Genomic DNA, 16,637 nt, shown 5'->3' on the forward strand with positions numbered 1-16,637 from the left:
TTTAGAGCTAGACCATGAAGAGAACTGAAGTTGCTTTATCTTTATTGTATAATTTCTGTTTTGGTGAGATTTGAGAGATGATAAGGATGAGAGAAAATGTGTAGTTCTCTATCTTGTTGGTCAAGATATCGTAGAAGTTTCTCAGGCTACTGGATTTGCACCCTCATAAAAGAATTGACTGATGTGATTGATAAGGTATTATCAATTATCCTTTTTTATCCTTTTTTCTTATTACTAAAACGTAGATAACACAGTAAGAAAAAGAAACATATAAGCTTAAATACAAAATAAGAAAAAAAGCGTGTCATGTGCATAGCAGAACATGAGAGGATTCAAAATATATAGCAATAAATTTCCATGTCAAGAAAACTTATGTAATAAATACTACGTGCTGTGTTGTGAACTGTCCAAATTCTTTGCTTCCTTGTAAGTTTTCTTCTGTTCTCTGCTGTACTTTATTTTTCCTCCTTTCTTTCCCCCCAGGCTATAATTAAGCACAGACATATTTATATATAGATATATACATGTACTTATAAACACATTTTCCCTAACAAATTCTGTGTGTGATTTTTGTTTTTATTTTGCATATCTTTTTATATTTGTTTATTTATATTTGTTTTATATTGCATATATTTTTATATTTATATTTGTTTTTATATTGCATATCTTTCATTTCCTATCCTTCCTAACTCTTCCACTTTACTTTTACCTGCTACCTTGCCTCCCTCCTATTATTTAACCTACCTCCCAGCCCAGGGTCCTTATCTTCCCGTTCCCATAAATCTAAACATCCTTCTCTACCCCACCCCCCTTAGGCCCATTTCCTCACCCTCCCCTCTGAAGATCCCTCCCTTATCCTCCCATTAATTCATCTGAACACACTTCTATACCCCTCCTTTAACCTATTCCCTCACCCTCCCCTTCAGAGATTCCTCCCTTATCCTCTCCCTCCTCCCTGTCACCTTGGCATTTTTTCCTGAATTTAGAAGACTTTTATATTTTTCTGGATATATATGTATTCCCTCTTGAACCTATTCTTGATGAAAGTTCCTGACAATGGTTTCCAGAACTAACAGCCCTCCTCCCCCATCTAATGTGTTGGTTATTCCTCTTGTACCTCATTTGTATAAAATAATTAATCTTTTTAACTATTACTAAACATTTAAAGTCTTAGGTCTGCCCCAATCTTTCTTACAAACTACCCAATTACTGATAACAATCTTAGACATGTATTTTATATATATATATATATAAAAGGTAAACAGTCTATCCTTATTGAGTCCCTTGTAATTAGTCTTTGGTATGTACCTTGTATTTCTCTTGGCTTTTGTATGTCAAATATTAAGTTCAGTTTTTTGTTCTGTTGAGGTTTTTTAATAAAGTCCTGAAAGACTAACAGTTCATTAAATGTCCATTTTTTAAAATTCAGGATTATGCTTAGCTTTGCTGGATATGATATTTTCAGCTGGAAGTACAGTTCTTTTGCTCTTCAATATGTAATGTTTCAAGTTCTGCTTTTAGTGTTGCCAATGCTAGGTCTTGTGTAGTTCTAATTGTGGCACTACCATATTTAAATTGGTTTTTTTCCTGTTGCTAATAATATTTTATCCCTGATCTGGGGTTTTCAGAATGATGATCAGTGGATTATTCTTATATTTTCTCTTCTTGGTCTGTTCTCCAGATCAGTTTTTATCCTATGAGGTGTTTCACATTTTCTTCTTTTTTTTTTTTCATTCTTTATATTTTGTTTTATTATTTCTTGATCTCTTATAACGTCACTGACTTCCCCTTGCCCAATTCCAATTTTCAAGGAGTAATTTTCTTCCTTAATATTCTGTGTCTCTTTCTAATTGGTTGATTTTCTTTTCCTAATCTCCTTGTTTTTCTTGGATTGTTGTCTTTATTTAAGTTTTTTTTTCAATCTTATTGGATTTTTTAAAGTCTTTTTTTTTTAAGTGCTATGAATTCTTTTGGGGCAGGTGACCATTTGACATTACTTTTGGGAATAGAAGAGGATTTCTTTGCTTGAATATCCTCCTCTGAAGATGAACCTCCATCTCAGTGGTTGGATTCTTTCTCCTTTGCCTCTGCATTTTTGTTTGTTTGTTTGTTTGTAATAGTTTAGTTTTTGTAAACACCTGTAATCCTGGGGTATAGAGGGGGGGGGGGGCGGTTTAGCCTCTGACCTCAGATCCTCCTTCAGTTCTCCCTCTCTGTCCTGAAACCTAAACTGAGATCTCCAGCCTCCTGTAAGCACCTGTAGCCAGCATCATCCTTCCCTACTGCTTCTGCATTCACTGGGTGTGTGTTGGTTCCTTCTCACACCAGCTGCATCTTCACAGTGTAGCTAGGACTGTCATTCCTTGTCAGCAAAGGTTCCTTCAAACTTTCACTCCTTAGGTGCCCAACTTCCTTCACTGGCCCAGGCTGGGACTGAGGTAACCTCCCAATTTAGCTGATCCCAGGGCTTGCTGCTTGCTGTTTAACTATTTTAGGATCTAGCCTGGATGTGTTTACTCTTCATAGGAACCAAACCATGTCCTGGGATTTTTTTTTTTTTTTCAGATCTCTGATTGTCCCAGGTCCTGGTTCCCAAAGTGGGCAGTACTCCCTGGGGGGTTCTGGAACCATCCTGGGGGGTATTAGTATCCTTGAGTGCCATTGGGGGGGCATTAAATGAAAATAAGGGTTAACCTTATCTATTCTGCTGAGTAATTTCTTCTTGAAAAGGGGGAAGTAGGTGAAATAACCTTGGGAACCTCTGTCCTAGGAAGTCACTTGTTCTGCATCTACTCTTATTCATTTTAGCACTCTATATTTGTCCTGAGGCACTATTTCATCTCTTTAGTGAGGGAAAATCTTGAGAGCTTGGAATTTTCTGACTTACTCTGCCATCATCCCAAAATCCTCCCTCTGATTTTCTAAGTATCATTTTAAAAATAAGTTTTTATTGATGTCTTCTGTTTCTTACATCATCTTAATTATCCCCAGTATCCTTACCCCTCCCCTCTCCAGAAAGTCATTTCATATAACAAATAGTATTTTTTTCTTCATTTTTCAAATGCTTTATTAACTTCTGATTTATATCATTCATTTCTGCCAGATTTGGGGTTACAGATTTTCTCCCCGTTTTTTTCCCTACCCACCACCCCAAAGTAGTGGTCCCATAGGATATCCCCTCCTCCAATCTGCTCTCTCCCATATCTTCTCCCATACCCCCTTCGACTTTTCCAGTAGGGCATGGTGGATCTCTATGCCCCAGTGCCTATATAACTTATTTCCCAATTACATGTAATATAGTATTAATAATAGTATATATATATATATATATATATATATATACACATATTAAATATTTGATTTTCAAACTTTGAATTCCAGATTCATTCCCTTCCTCCCTTGTGACCCACCCTTACTGGGAAGATAAGCAATTCAGTATAGGTTGTACATGTGTAGCTAATGCAAAACATTACCATAGAAGATATATTGTAAAAGACTGACTGTATTTCCCTCCCTCCTATCCCACCTCCCACTTGTTCTGTTTTCTACTTTGATCCCGTCCTTTTTCAAAAGTGGGTACTTCTGCTTATCTTCCCAGTAAGAGTGGGTGACAAGGGAGGAAGGGAATGAATCTGGAATTCAAAGTTTGAAAATAAAATATTCAAATATGTATGTATATGTGTGTGTGTATACTATTGTCAATACTATTTAACATGTAATTGGGAGATAAGATAAACAGGCACTGGGGCATAGAGATCCACTGGAAAAGTCAAAAGGGGTATGGGAGAGAGCAAATTGGAGATATCCTGTGGGACTTCTATTTTGGGGGGGTGGATAGGGGAAAAACGGGGAGAAAATAAAATTTGCAACTCAAAATCTGGCAGAAATGAATGATGTAAATCAGAAGTTAATAAAGCATTTGAAAAAAAAAAGTGGGTGCTTCCAACTTCCCTCCCCCCCAATCTGCCCTCCCTTCCATCATCCCCCCTGTCATCCCCTTCCCCCTATGCTCTTGTAGGGTGAGATACCCTATTTAGTGTGTATGTCATTTCCTCCCCAAGCCAAATTCAATGAGAATAAGGTTGACCTGTTCCCTTTTGCCTTCCTATTCTTCCCCTCCATTGTAGCCATTTTCTCTTGCCTCTTCTATATGAGATAGTTTACCCCATAACCTCAGCAGGAGGTTAGCTTCTCTGTGTCATTTTGTTTAAAGTTTGTTTAAAGTCCCCTTTTCCATGAATTGGAGGTGGTGGGAGCCGGAGCCACACGGAGGTCCTGTTTCTGCTCCCAACAAATAGTATTTTTTAAGAGGAAAAATAATCAGTGCAATTTATACACTGGAAAAAGTCAAAAACATGTTCATTGTATAATACCTGTGAACCTCCCAACTCCACAAAGGGGTGGTTTAGGGGATATCTTCTCATATCTCTTCTTTCAAGTCATGCTTGATCTTTATTATTTTTTACATTCACTTTTGCTCTTTTTTGAGTGTGGTTCTTTCCATTTACATTGTAGTTGTTGTGTATATTTTCTTGGTTCTGCTCTCTTCACTCAGCATCAGTTCATCTAGATCTTTACATGCTTTTCTGTATTCATCATGCCCATCCTGTCTTACTTTCCCCCCTAATTCTTTGCTATCACATAAAGTTCTGCTATAAATATTTTGATATATATGGCATCTTTCTTGTTATTGATAACTTCCTTCAAGGTATAAGTAAATGATTCTCTGGTTCAAAGGGTGTGGACATCTTAGTCACTTTATTTGCATATATCCAGATTGCTTTCCAGAATGGTTTGTACCATCTCATAGCTCTACCAAGAACCTATTAGTGTACCTATCATTCCACAATTCCTCTGGTATTTGAGTATTGCCCTTTTTTTTTTTTTTGTCACTTTTGCCAATTTTCAGGGTGTTGGGTGAAACATCAGGGTTGTTTTAACATTTAATATTTTTTCATACAGTTCTTTGGAGAACTGTCTTGTTCATATCCTTTGATTATTTATTGGGGATTGGATGTTAGTCATATGTGCATGTGTGTATAGGTAGTTTATATAACTTAGATACCAAAGAAATTATAAATTTATCAGAGAAATTTGATAAAAGGTTTTTTTTTTCCCCAATTTGGCCACTTTCCTTCTTAAGTGCTTTAATTTTGTCTGTGCAGAAGCATTTAAAACAAAAATCAAAGCTATTTTATCTTTTATAATTACCTCTATCTCTTAGATGGTTAAAAATGTATTTACTACCGATAGCCATAGCAGTGAGAGAGGTATATGAGCTGCTTCTCTTTCAATTTTTTTTTTGTAGTCTGATCATTAAGGTTAAGATCACATATCCATTTAGAATGTATTTAAGAAAATGGTGTATATGCAGAATTTTTGAAAGATGGTAGAGAAAGGGAGAAGTACCAAAAGATTAGAGGACACATGTCTTGACCTGGACAGTGTGTTTAACCAATTCCTCAAAAATTTCTGCTATTTAAAATTTTTTAATTAATTCATTTATTTTTAACTTCCAACATTCATTTCCACAAGATTTTGAGTTCTAAATTTTCTTCCCATCTCTCCCCCAGAGATGGCATGCATTCTAATTACCCCTTCCCCCAGTCTGCCCTCCCTTCTGTCACACACGCCCCCAGTCCTCTTCCCCCTTACTTTCTTGTAGGGCAAGATAGATTTTTATACCCCATTGCCTGTATGTCTTATTACCCAGTTGCATGTAAAAACAGTTTTTAACATTTGCTTTTAAAACTTTGAATTCCAAATTCTCTCCCTTCTTCCCTCCCCACCTACCCTCATTGAAAAGGCAAGCAATTCAATGTAGCTTATACACGTGTAGTTACGCAAAACAGTTTCATAATAGTCATGTTGTGAAAGTCTATATTTCCCTCCATCCTATCCCACCCCCCACTTATTCTGTTTTCTACTTTGACCCTGTCCCTTTTCAAAAGTGTTTGCTTCTGACTACCCCCTCCCCCAGTTTGCCCTCCCTTTTATCAGGCCCTCCTCTTATCCCCTTCCCCTTTACTTTCCTGTAGAGTAAGATACCCAGTTGAGCGTGTATGTTATTGCTTCCTTAAGCCAAATCTGATGACAGTAAGGTTCACTCATTCCCTCTCACCTTGCCCCCTCTTCCCCTCTGTTGTGAAACCTTTTTCTTGCCTCTTATGTGAGATAATTTAGCCCATTCTATCTCTCCCTTTCTCCTCCTAATACATTCCTCTCTCTCACCCCTTAATTTTATTTTTTAGGTATCATCCCTTCATATTTAATCTACTATATAATATTAAAGTGATGACTAATGAACATCTAGAAAATGAAGCAGGGATCATAAAGAACCTGCATGCCCTCATCCAAAGGTTATGCTGATCTAATCTCATTTTCTTATCACATGTGGCCCTTTAGGTCCTCCAGTATGGCCCTTTGAATCCAAACTTTACAGAACAAATCCTTTCATTAAGAGCATTTGTTCTATAAACTTTGGATTCAGTCAAAAGGCCACACTGGAGGACCTAGAGGGCCACATTTGGCCTCAAGGCCACAGCTTCCCCACTCCTAGTATTATGTCTCTAATAACCATATTCAGTTCTAGGTACCACATTGTAGAAAGAACCTTTGTTAAACGGGATTCTTCAGAGGGGCCATAACCAGATGAAGGGCATTGAACTTCTATATATACAGATTGGATAGAGGAATTTAGGATGTTTAAACTGGAGAAGACTTTGAGAGGGTAGGGAGGGAGAAGTTGGAGAACAACATGGTAGTAGTCTTGAAGTATTTGAAACAGGGCTGTCATATAAAAGAGTAGATAGTCTTTTTCTACATACACAATATGTAGAAGTAGGAATAATGTGTAGAAGTTGCAAAATGGTAAATTTAAGTTAAAAAAATTTCCTAGCAAGAAGTATCTAAGAACATACTGGGTTGTTACCTCTGGAGGTATGGTGGGTTCTCTGTTGCTAGAGGACTTCAGGTGTGTTATAAAAGTTAGTGTGTGTAGATATTTATTGAATTTTTAGCTTCTGAGGTCTCTTTCAATTATACAGGGGACAAATAATTTTGTTGTTTCCTAGCTTCCAGGAAAAGAGAAAACTTATTACCTTATTTAAAAAATGTTTTAAAAAGATATTTCTTATAAAATAAAAATGACCAAACAGCATTCTGGTTCTTTTGACACATGCTATGGCTCTATGACACTGGGCAAGTCAGCCCTTGGCAACTTTCTAAGGCTATGAATTGAAGAGAAGGTGCTGACCTGCATTAGTAAAGGAATTTTCTTCGCACAGGAGTTGCCAGTGTTAATTAAATCGAGTAATGTTCCTATCTCTATCCTAAGAATGGCCGTGGTTTTGCTTTCACAAAAAGTACAGTATTGATTGGAGCAGCGAGGTAGCACAGTAGATTGAGCTCAGGGAAGACCTAAGTTCAGATTTAGCCTCAGACACATAACTAGCTGTGTGACTCTGGGCAAATCACCTAACTAAACCCTGTTTGACTCAGTTTCCTCATCTGTAAAAATGAGATTTTGGAGAAGGAAAAGGCGAACCACACTAGTATCTTTGCCAAGAAAACCCTAAGTGGTGTCGTGAAGAATTGGACACAGTTGAAACAACTGAACAGCAGCAAACTGTTTATTGGACATAGCGTTTGGAGGAGAAGCTAATATCCACTTCTTCTCTGACTGTTTAGGGGGAAAGAGTAAGGGATATATGATACATAGTTCCCTTCCCCTTCAGTGTTCTCCCAGCAGCTATTTTTATGAGCCTGGGATCTAAAAGATCTCTGGGAAGACTACCCATTGTCTACCAATTAAGACAAAGTGGATTTTTGTATATCTCTAAGTTGAAGGCTGTGTTAGCAGGAAGGAAGCTATAAGCGGTGTATATAGGCAGGATATGCCTGGAGACATAGACTATGTGTGTAGGGACTAGGTACTTTATCAGACTGTAACAAATATTTTGGTCATAACAACTGAGAAACCATTGAACTGTGCGAAGGAGGTGTGATTGTGCCTATAGAAGGTCTATCTTTACCAATTTAAATGATGGCTCCTTTGAAGTATTGTGAAACACTGCGGGTTGGGACCATTTTGTAGGGTGTACATATACAAGCATGTTTGAAATCTTCAGTTACACTTCATTTACAAGGCAGAGAAATACTAATATTCTACTTAAGTACATGCCATTTCTTTATATTAGCTACCTTAATGATATATAACATCTCCATCTTGTGAAATTTTCTGATGCTATCACTAAATCATCTCAGAATTACATTGGGGTTTCAAATATAAGGATAAATGTAATCCCTTCATTATTGCCTTGGATTTGGATGTTTTTTTTTAATAGGCTAAAGATTGGCACCATCTTTGTCCTACTGTGTGTGTGTGTGTTTGTATACACGTGTGTACACACATAAGCCCATCAAAAAAAAGTTAGGTTAGGAATTAAAGGAATTGTCTCATTATTCCTACTTCTGTTGTCCAGTCATTTAAGTTGTTTCCAACTCTTCGTGACCCCCTTCGTGTTTGGGGTTTTCTTTGACAAAGATACAAATGGTTTGCCATTTCCTTCTCCAGTTCATTTTGCATATGAGGAAACTGAGATAAACGGAGTTAAGTGACTTTTCCCAGGGCAACACAGCTAATAAGTGTCAAAAGTCAGATTTGAATTAGGGAAGGAGTCTTCCTGACTCTACTAGGTCCTGCACTCTAACTAAAGCACCACGTAGCTACCTCTTGTTCCTACTGCTATTCCTAATAATGTATAAACAAATCCACCCTCTCAAAACAGGCCATAGGAGGTGATTGCATCTATGCTGAGAATACAGTTGCAAATATAACATGGTTTTGAGAATATTTAGTAGTCCTATCAGAAAAATCTATGAGTGTGTGTTTGTTACATGAATTTATGCGCTGAAGCACTGAGTATTGAATCAGAAAACCTGTGTTCAAATCCTGTCTCTGACACCCACTGATTCTGTGGCCTTGAGGAAGTTATTTAATCTCTCAAAATCTTAGTTTCCTCATCTGTAAAACAGAGATTATATGTGTACTACCTACTTCAGAGTTGTCATTAGGAAAATACTTTATGACTATTAAATTATGTGTATTCATTGGTATTATTATAATTTGCCTAGGGATGAACCTCACATGAAAGAAATTTTAATATTTAAAAATCAAAATTTCATATAGGTGCTGGATTGGCTTACTTTTCAGAAAGGATTCTTGAGTTTATAAAGATGATTAGAATGGGATTCCATAAAAATAGTAGGATCTCATAATACATTTAAAATATTAGATTTCTAGAAATCTAATTTGTAAACAGCTCTGAACCTGCTCTTTCTTCCTAAAGCACAAACCATGTAAATCCATTCTCCCCTACTCCTTTACTGATAAATTCTAGTGGTTCCTTGTTATCCCCAGGATCAAAATATAAAATCCTCTGGCTTTTGAAGCCCTTTATAACTTGAACCCTTCCTCCCTCTCCAGTCTTTCTCACACTTGACTCCCTTCCATATTTTCTGCAATCCATTGACATTGACTTTCATCTGTTCCTCACACACAACACTTCCTCTCCAGACCATGTGCCTTTTTGCTGGCTCCCATACCTGGAATATTCTGCCTTCTCATCTCCTTCAAGACTCAGCTAAAGCCCCATCTTCTTCAAGAGGCTTACTTAGCTCAGACTCCCCCTCTGAGATCACCTCCAGTTTTGTGTGTGTGTGTGTAGCTTATAGGTACGTGGTTGTTGGTGTATTGTTGCCCTATTAGAATGTGAGCTGCTTGAGGGCATGGACTGTGTTTTTGGCTCTCTTTCTATTTCCATTGGTTGGCATTATAGTAAGCACATAAATTTTTGTTAATGATGGTGATGTTTTCAAGAACCACCTGTTATACAAATTGAGTTAAAAGTGGAGGTAAACATTTCATTATTTTTACCCCATCTACTTCATTGGGTGTCTGTTATTTATTCCTGTTGTATACCAACTCTAACCAACCAAAGCAAGATAATCCATGCATACTTGGAAATAACAAGACTAATAGCAAATATTTATATAACATATAAATACTGCTAAGTCAGCACTTTATGATTGTTATCTTATTTGATCTTCACAACAACCTGCCACTTAGGTCCTGTTGTTACCCCCATTTTGCAGTTGAGGAAACTGAGGCAGACAAAGGTTTAAGTGACTTGCGCAGAGTCATACCCATACTAAGTATCTTGGGACTGGATTTAAATTCAGGTCTTCCTGACTCCATGCCTAGTGCCCTGTCCATTGTGTCATCTAATAGAGTTTTATGAAGTAAAAGAAAAATAATATTTTACTGATAAAGGCATCTGCATAAGAAAAAGACAACTCAAAATCATACCTGGGTTCTAGTTCTACCTCCACCAATAACTAATGATGTGACTTGAGGTCATTGTTAACTCTTTGGACTTTATTTTCTTCATTGGTTAAAATAAAGGATTTGTTCTTAGATCATTTCTAAGACCCATTCCAACTCTAACTGGAATTGTTCTAATTTGAATTTAATTGAACTCTAAATTCTATGGAATAAGCATGTAGTGGTTTCAAAGAATAGGGACCCAGAACAAATTATACCCCCCTCACACAGATATTTCCTTTTACTACCTTAGTTCAGGTGTGCATCACTTCTCATTTAAATTGTTGCAGTTGCCTCCTGCTTGATCTCCCAGAGTCTTATTTCTCACTACTCCTATACATTCTACAAATAGCTGTTAAAGTAATTTTTCTTAACCCTAAATCTGACCACATGACTCCTCTAATCACATAAAGTCCAGTGGTTCTTTCTACCTCTAGGAACAAATGTCAAATCCTCTGTTTAGCCTTTAAAGGCCTATGCAGCCTGTTCCCACACTCTTTTGATTGTAATGTGAATTCAGTGTAATGTAAATACACATATTCTCTCTCTCTCTCTCTCTCTCTCTCTCTCTCTCTCTCTCTCTCTCTCTCTCTCTCTCTCTCTCTCTCTCTCTCTCTCTCTCTCTCTCCCCTCCTCTCCCCCTGTCCTCCTCCCCTCCCCCTCGGCCCTCCCTCTCTTCCCCTCTTTCTCCCTCTCCTTGTCTTTCCTGTGCTTGCCTTCTCTTTTTTATGTGCTTTGCCTCTTTTCCTTTGACAACTTAGGAACCATCTTCTAAATGGTTTCTTTCCTGTTCCACCATTCATTTTTTTACATATCACTACATACATAAAGAATTGTCTCCCTCTGTACAATGTAAGTTCCTTTCACGTAGTCACTTAATACAAATTTAATGATTAATTGATTATGCAGTTAATACCTGCTAAATGCAAAAGATGCAGCCTGGCTTAGTAGATAGAAAGTTAACCTTGGAGCCACAAAGATCTGGGTTCACGCTCTGCCTGTGTTACTGATTGGCTGTGATCCTGGGCAAGTTACTTAACCAAATTTCTAGTGCTGTAAAGCTAGAGGTATTGAATGTGTGGCTCAAATGAGAATAAAATGTTATTGGGAAATAACCAAAATAAGTACAAATACAATAACAGATAAAACAACATTTTAAAACTCAATTAAAATCCCTGTAGAAATCCTTATGCATGGTTTAGTGACTCTTGTTTCTATTTGAGTTTGATAGTACTCTTCTGAGACTAGATTGCAGGGATGATGCTAACCTTTATTAGGAGAGGGAATTCTATATATCGATAATACACAAGTCCATCAGCATCCCTATTCTAATTTAATACATTAGTTCTAGTTTTAAAATTTACATGTGTAATTTATTTTGTGAATAGCACTGTAATAATTGGTTTTTTTATTCCATGTGTTTTGAAATATATTTCTAAGTATGGGCTCTACTTTCTTCATTTCCTAGATAGAAAGCCTTGACTTTTTAGTTCTCTTGAAGAAAATTGAAGAAGTCTATAAGAATGAAGATGGAGAAAATCTGGAAATTCTTTGTCCAGTTGAAGGGCAAGCCTGCATAGCTAAATTTGAAGATGGAGTCTGGTACCGGGCACAAGTCATTGGTAAGGACATACATGCCATTTGTACATATATTTTGTTGTTGTTTTGTTTCTGACTAGACTTATGATTTTATTAGAATAGGAAACTCCTGGTGGAGAACTTTCTCTAGAATTTAAAAATATTTTAGATATAAAGCTCAAAATGATAAAAATCTAAGTTTATGTGGACAGATAGAAGGGAAATGGATCAGCTTTGATTTTTAGTCACTTTTTCTTTTCATCTATCTTCAGAGATTACAGGTCAAGGATTGGATTGGGATGGAAACTGGCTGCTCTTACGCTTTCATTTTCCTTTGAATATGCATCTTTCCTAGTTAAATTAGTCACAAAGCTTTGGTCTTAAAAAAAATCCTAGAAAGATGGTACAAGGCAACAGAAACTAGTGATGAGAAAAATGATGAAAAGTATTTATATGTTAAGATAAAGTTTGTACTAGTCTAAATATTTGTTTTTTGTCTCCAGTCAGCTATCTTCTTCAAGCTAAGTATTCCTTTTTACCTTTGCTGAAAGAGCTAACTTGTTTGTTGTGTTTATAATTGTCTTATATGGTGCTTTCTTAATTTTTTACATTTCCTTCTTAAATTCAGTATTAGGCTAATGCTATATAGGATAAGTATTTAAAAAACTAATAAGAATACAACTAGTTAAATAAAATAATAATGATGGTCAACATAAATAGCTTTTCACTGAATTTTAATTTAGCATAGCATTTTATTGAGATGCTACTGTGTCTCCCAAAATTTATGTATCTTTCTCTCCAGAACCTTTGCATACAACAGGTGTTTAATATATATGTTGAATTTCATGAAGAAATAGCTTATTACTAGAAGCCTATGTTACATAATTATTTTAGTACAGTTGAAACACTTTCAGAAAGATCTTGGAATTAAAATTAATTTAAAAATGCCTTGTTGTAACGTTTATAGCTCCATAACTCTGAAATGTAGATTTTATATCACCTTTGCATATTAAAGCTGGACCAGTCTCACATACATTAGCTATATTTATTAAAACAGTAAGCATTTGTGAAACCACACACAAAATTCAAGATGACATTCTTGACACTCATTTTTATTTTTTAACTACTGTTTTTAAAATCACTTTTATTATTTATTTTCAAAATTCTTTTTAAATTTTGAGTTCCCAATTCTCTTTCTCCCTTCAGCCCAACACCCATTCACTGAGAAGGCAAGCAATATGCTATTTATGGTACATGTAAAAGTATGCAAAACATTTCTATATTATCCATGTCACCAAAAGCAAGAAAAATAAAGTGAGAAAATTATACTTCAGTTTACACTCAGAGTTCATCAATTCTCTCTCTTTCTCTGGAAGTGAATAGCATTTTTCTTGAGTCCTTCAGAATTATCTTTGATCATTGTATTGATCAGAGTAGCTAAGTCTTTCACACCTGATCATCATTACAATATTGCTATTACTGTGTAAAATGATTTCCTGATTCTTTTCACTTGACTTTGCATCAGTTCATATAGGCCATGCTACATTTTTCTGAAACTAGTCTCTCTCATCATTTCTTATAAGCAGTGACTTGTTTAGCTGTTCCCCAGTTGATGGACATCCTCTCGATTTCCAGTTCTTTGCCATCATAAAAAGATATGCTATAAATATTTTTGTACATAAAGGTCCCTTTCATTTTTCTTTGATCTCTTTAGGTTACAGATCTAGTAGTGTAATTGCTGGGTCAGAGGGTATACATAGTTTTATAGCTGTTTTAGGTATAGTTCCAAAATTGTTCTCCAGTATGGATTGAACTAATTCACAGCTCCACCTGCATTGCTTTAGTGTACCTGTTTTTCCACCTTACCTCAAACATTTGTCCTTTGCCTTTTCTATCATGTTAGCGTGATGGGTGTGAGGTGGTACTAAAGAACTTTTAAAATTTGCATTTCTCTTGATTATTAGTGATTTAGAACATTTTTATATGAATATTGACAGCTTTGGGATTTTTCTTTTGAAAAATGCCTGTTCATATCCTTTGACCATTTATCAATTGGGAAATGCCCCTTATATTTATAAATTTGACTCCATTCCCTATATATTTGAGAAATAGATCTTTACCAGAGAAACTGGCTTCTTTCACTTTTTATACATTGAAACACAAGTAGACAGCTTACCAACAACTGTTTCTTTAGTAGGATGAGTTCTCCAGCAAATGTTTAGATAGTTGAAGTGTTCCCTATCACTATTTTTAATCATATTTCTATTCCAGCTCATTTATGGTTTGTTTTCCAAATTCTGTTGAATATTGCTGCCCCAATACCATTTTGTCTCTCTTTCTAGTACCCTTTCACTCAGGAACTTAACACTGTGCTCCTCTTTCTTTCTGAGTCATGGATGAGCACACATACACACACATACACACATACACACACACATACACACACATACACACACATACACACATACACACACATGCACACACACACGCACATACACACACGCACACACATGCACACATACATATACACACATACACACACAGGCACAAACACATTACCTCTTTTATCTGTTCTTTTTGAAATATGTCTATGAAAATAAATTTATCTTCTTATGTTAAAAGATCACCTTGAGAATATAAATCCTAGATGAAAGGAAATTTTTAAATAAAAAATTAGGGTGTACTTGAAAGGATGAGCAAGCAATATCTTGCATTGTAGCTCTCTATAATCTAAGTCCCTACTTAGCCCATCAAACTGGAATATCCTTATATTTATGGGGAATTTTTGTGTCTTCATGGTTTTGAAACTTATGACCAGAATGTTTGGCCTCCAGGTGGTGATATTTTTGGGAGGGAGGCACAGCAGTTTATACTATATCTGTTGGAGTATAGGATGGCTATAATCTGCAGCAGTAAAAAAGATACTCAAATTAGTGAACTCTCAGATCCTTCAAGTATTAGAGTAAGTTTGTAATTAAAGATGTAGAATTTTTATGTCATTTTTGGTAAGTTAGGCACTTAAATATATTCTAATTCACTTAGCTGTGCATCAGTCTGAATATATGAAATGTATTTTTTATTTTTCACTTCCAATTTGTGCTCTCTGATAATATAATCTCTGAAGGTTTACCAGGACATCAGGAAGTTGAAGTTAAATATGTTGACTTTGGTAATGCTGCAACAGTAACACTTAAGGAGATGCGTAAAGTAAAGGATGAGTTTTTGAATCTCCCAGAAAAGGTATACTAGATTTAATTAACATAAATTTTATGACTAAAGTTACTAGTATAAATTTAGTAATAATTTTTTGTCTTTGTCATATACATTTAGTCACTTGTCTTTATTTCTAAAAAAGTTTTGCTATTTCACTGGAGGTAAATATTGCTTCAGATACTACCTACTTTAGAAATTGTTTTTATTTTGGTAAATGATCTTTGGATTTCTTAGACTTCTCATAGGTCTTGAGTATAAAAGTATATTTCTCACATAAACTGCTTATCTTTGAATCCTTATTGCCTAATCAGTGGTGCTTAAATGGAATGTAATTAATGGTTTGTCAGTTTTAAAATAGAAATTCTCAGCCAAATTTTGTTTTACCAAATGGTACAGTTTTTTCACTGTAATCCTAAGATGTTCCTGGAAATTAATATAAAATATTCTGTTTTAATCGTGGGAATTTTATTTGAGACAGGCAATTAAATGCAAATTGGCACATATTGAACCTTCAAAAAAAAACAAGCAATGGTCTAAAGAAGCAAATGAAAAGTTTGAAGAAATGACTCATGATAAATTTATGACATGTTCAGTCATCAGTAAGTTATCTTTGTGTGTGTGTGACTAGAAATAATACAAGCATTTCTTTGTAATTAGAGTACTTTGCATGGTAAAATAATTCAATTAGCTTTCAAAATACAAAAAAGACAAGAATTCTCTCTGTATGTTAGGAAGATTTTAACCCTGGCATGAAAATCTGTGAAATTAAATTATCAAGTTTGATCATGATCACTCCAAAGTGCCACTTGTCTGCATCAAAACTCTTCCATTGGACTACAGCAGGATTGTATTTCATCTTATATGGATCCCATGATACTACTAGCCTTTGGTTTTAATATTTGGCCTTAACACAACTCTGAGAAAGGCAGTAAATTGAGCTTCTTGCTTCTTAAGGGCCACCAACAGGAAGCTAAGTAGTGGTTTGGGGGCAGAAATGATAACTATAAACTTAAATGCAAGCCAAAAGCGTAAAGCAGAAATTTGGGGGCAGGAGGTTACAAGTACAAAGATTAGAAGTGTCAAACATGTATCCCCCACCATTCCCATGTGCCACTTAAACCAGATTAAAATATAATTGGGGAATATGTAACAAAGTAAATAAAAATAAAATAAAACATAGATAATATCACATTTTAAAATTAAGTCAATAACTAAACACCCCTGGCCAGGAGCAGACTCCACCCTTCTTTTAAGAAGGAGGAGCAGAGAATACAAAAGGGAGGAAAGCTTTATACCATTGGTCTGGCACAGACACTCCCTTCAGAGGACAGACTGATTCGATCTCTTCAGGGTTTCAATTTTCCCATACGTCCTTTACATATTTCTCTTAAACATGAGCCTCCTCCCATCATCATACATTATCATGCATCCCACGTTGTGCTAATGAGGCTCTATTTTATGC

The 16,637-nt window shown here is 35.8% G+C and overlaps 1 protein-coding gene across 1 annotated transcript in view; it reads left to right on the forward strand.

Moving 5' to 3' along the window:
• The window catches only part of RNF17 (ring finger protein 17), a 132,420-nt gene that overhangs the window by 80,914 nt on the left and 34,869 nt on the right, over positions 1-16,637 (forward strand). Inside the window, exons 17-19 of the mRNA XM_069079711.1 lie at positions 11,853-12,006; positions 15,087-15,202; positions 15,654-15,774. Of these exons, the coding sequence (XP_068935812.1) occupies positions 11,853-12,006; positions 15,087-15,202; positions 15,654-15,774 (391 nt within the window). The remainder of the gene's footprint in view (positions 1-11,852; positions 12,007-15,086; positions 15,203-15,653; positions 15,775-16,637) is intronic.

The sequence above is a fragment of the Petaurus breviceps genome, unplaced genomic scaffold (assembly GCF_028583685.1).
Source record: "Petaurus breviceps papuanus isolate PSGF00001 unplaced genomic scaffold, PetGlider_PUasm1.0 91133, whole genome shotgun sequence".
NCBI classification, from domain to species: Eukaryota; Metazoa; Chordata; class Mammalia; order Diprotodontia; family Petauridae; genus Petaurus; species Petaurus breviceps.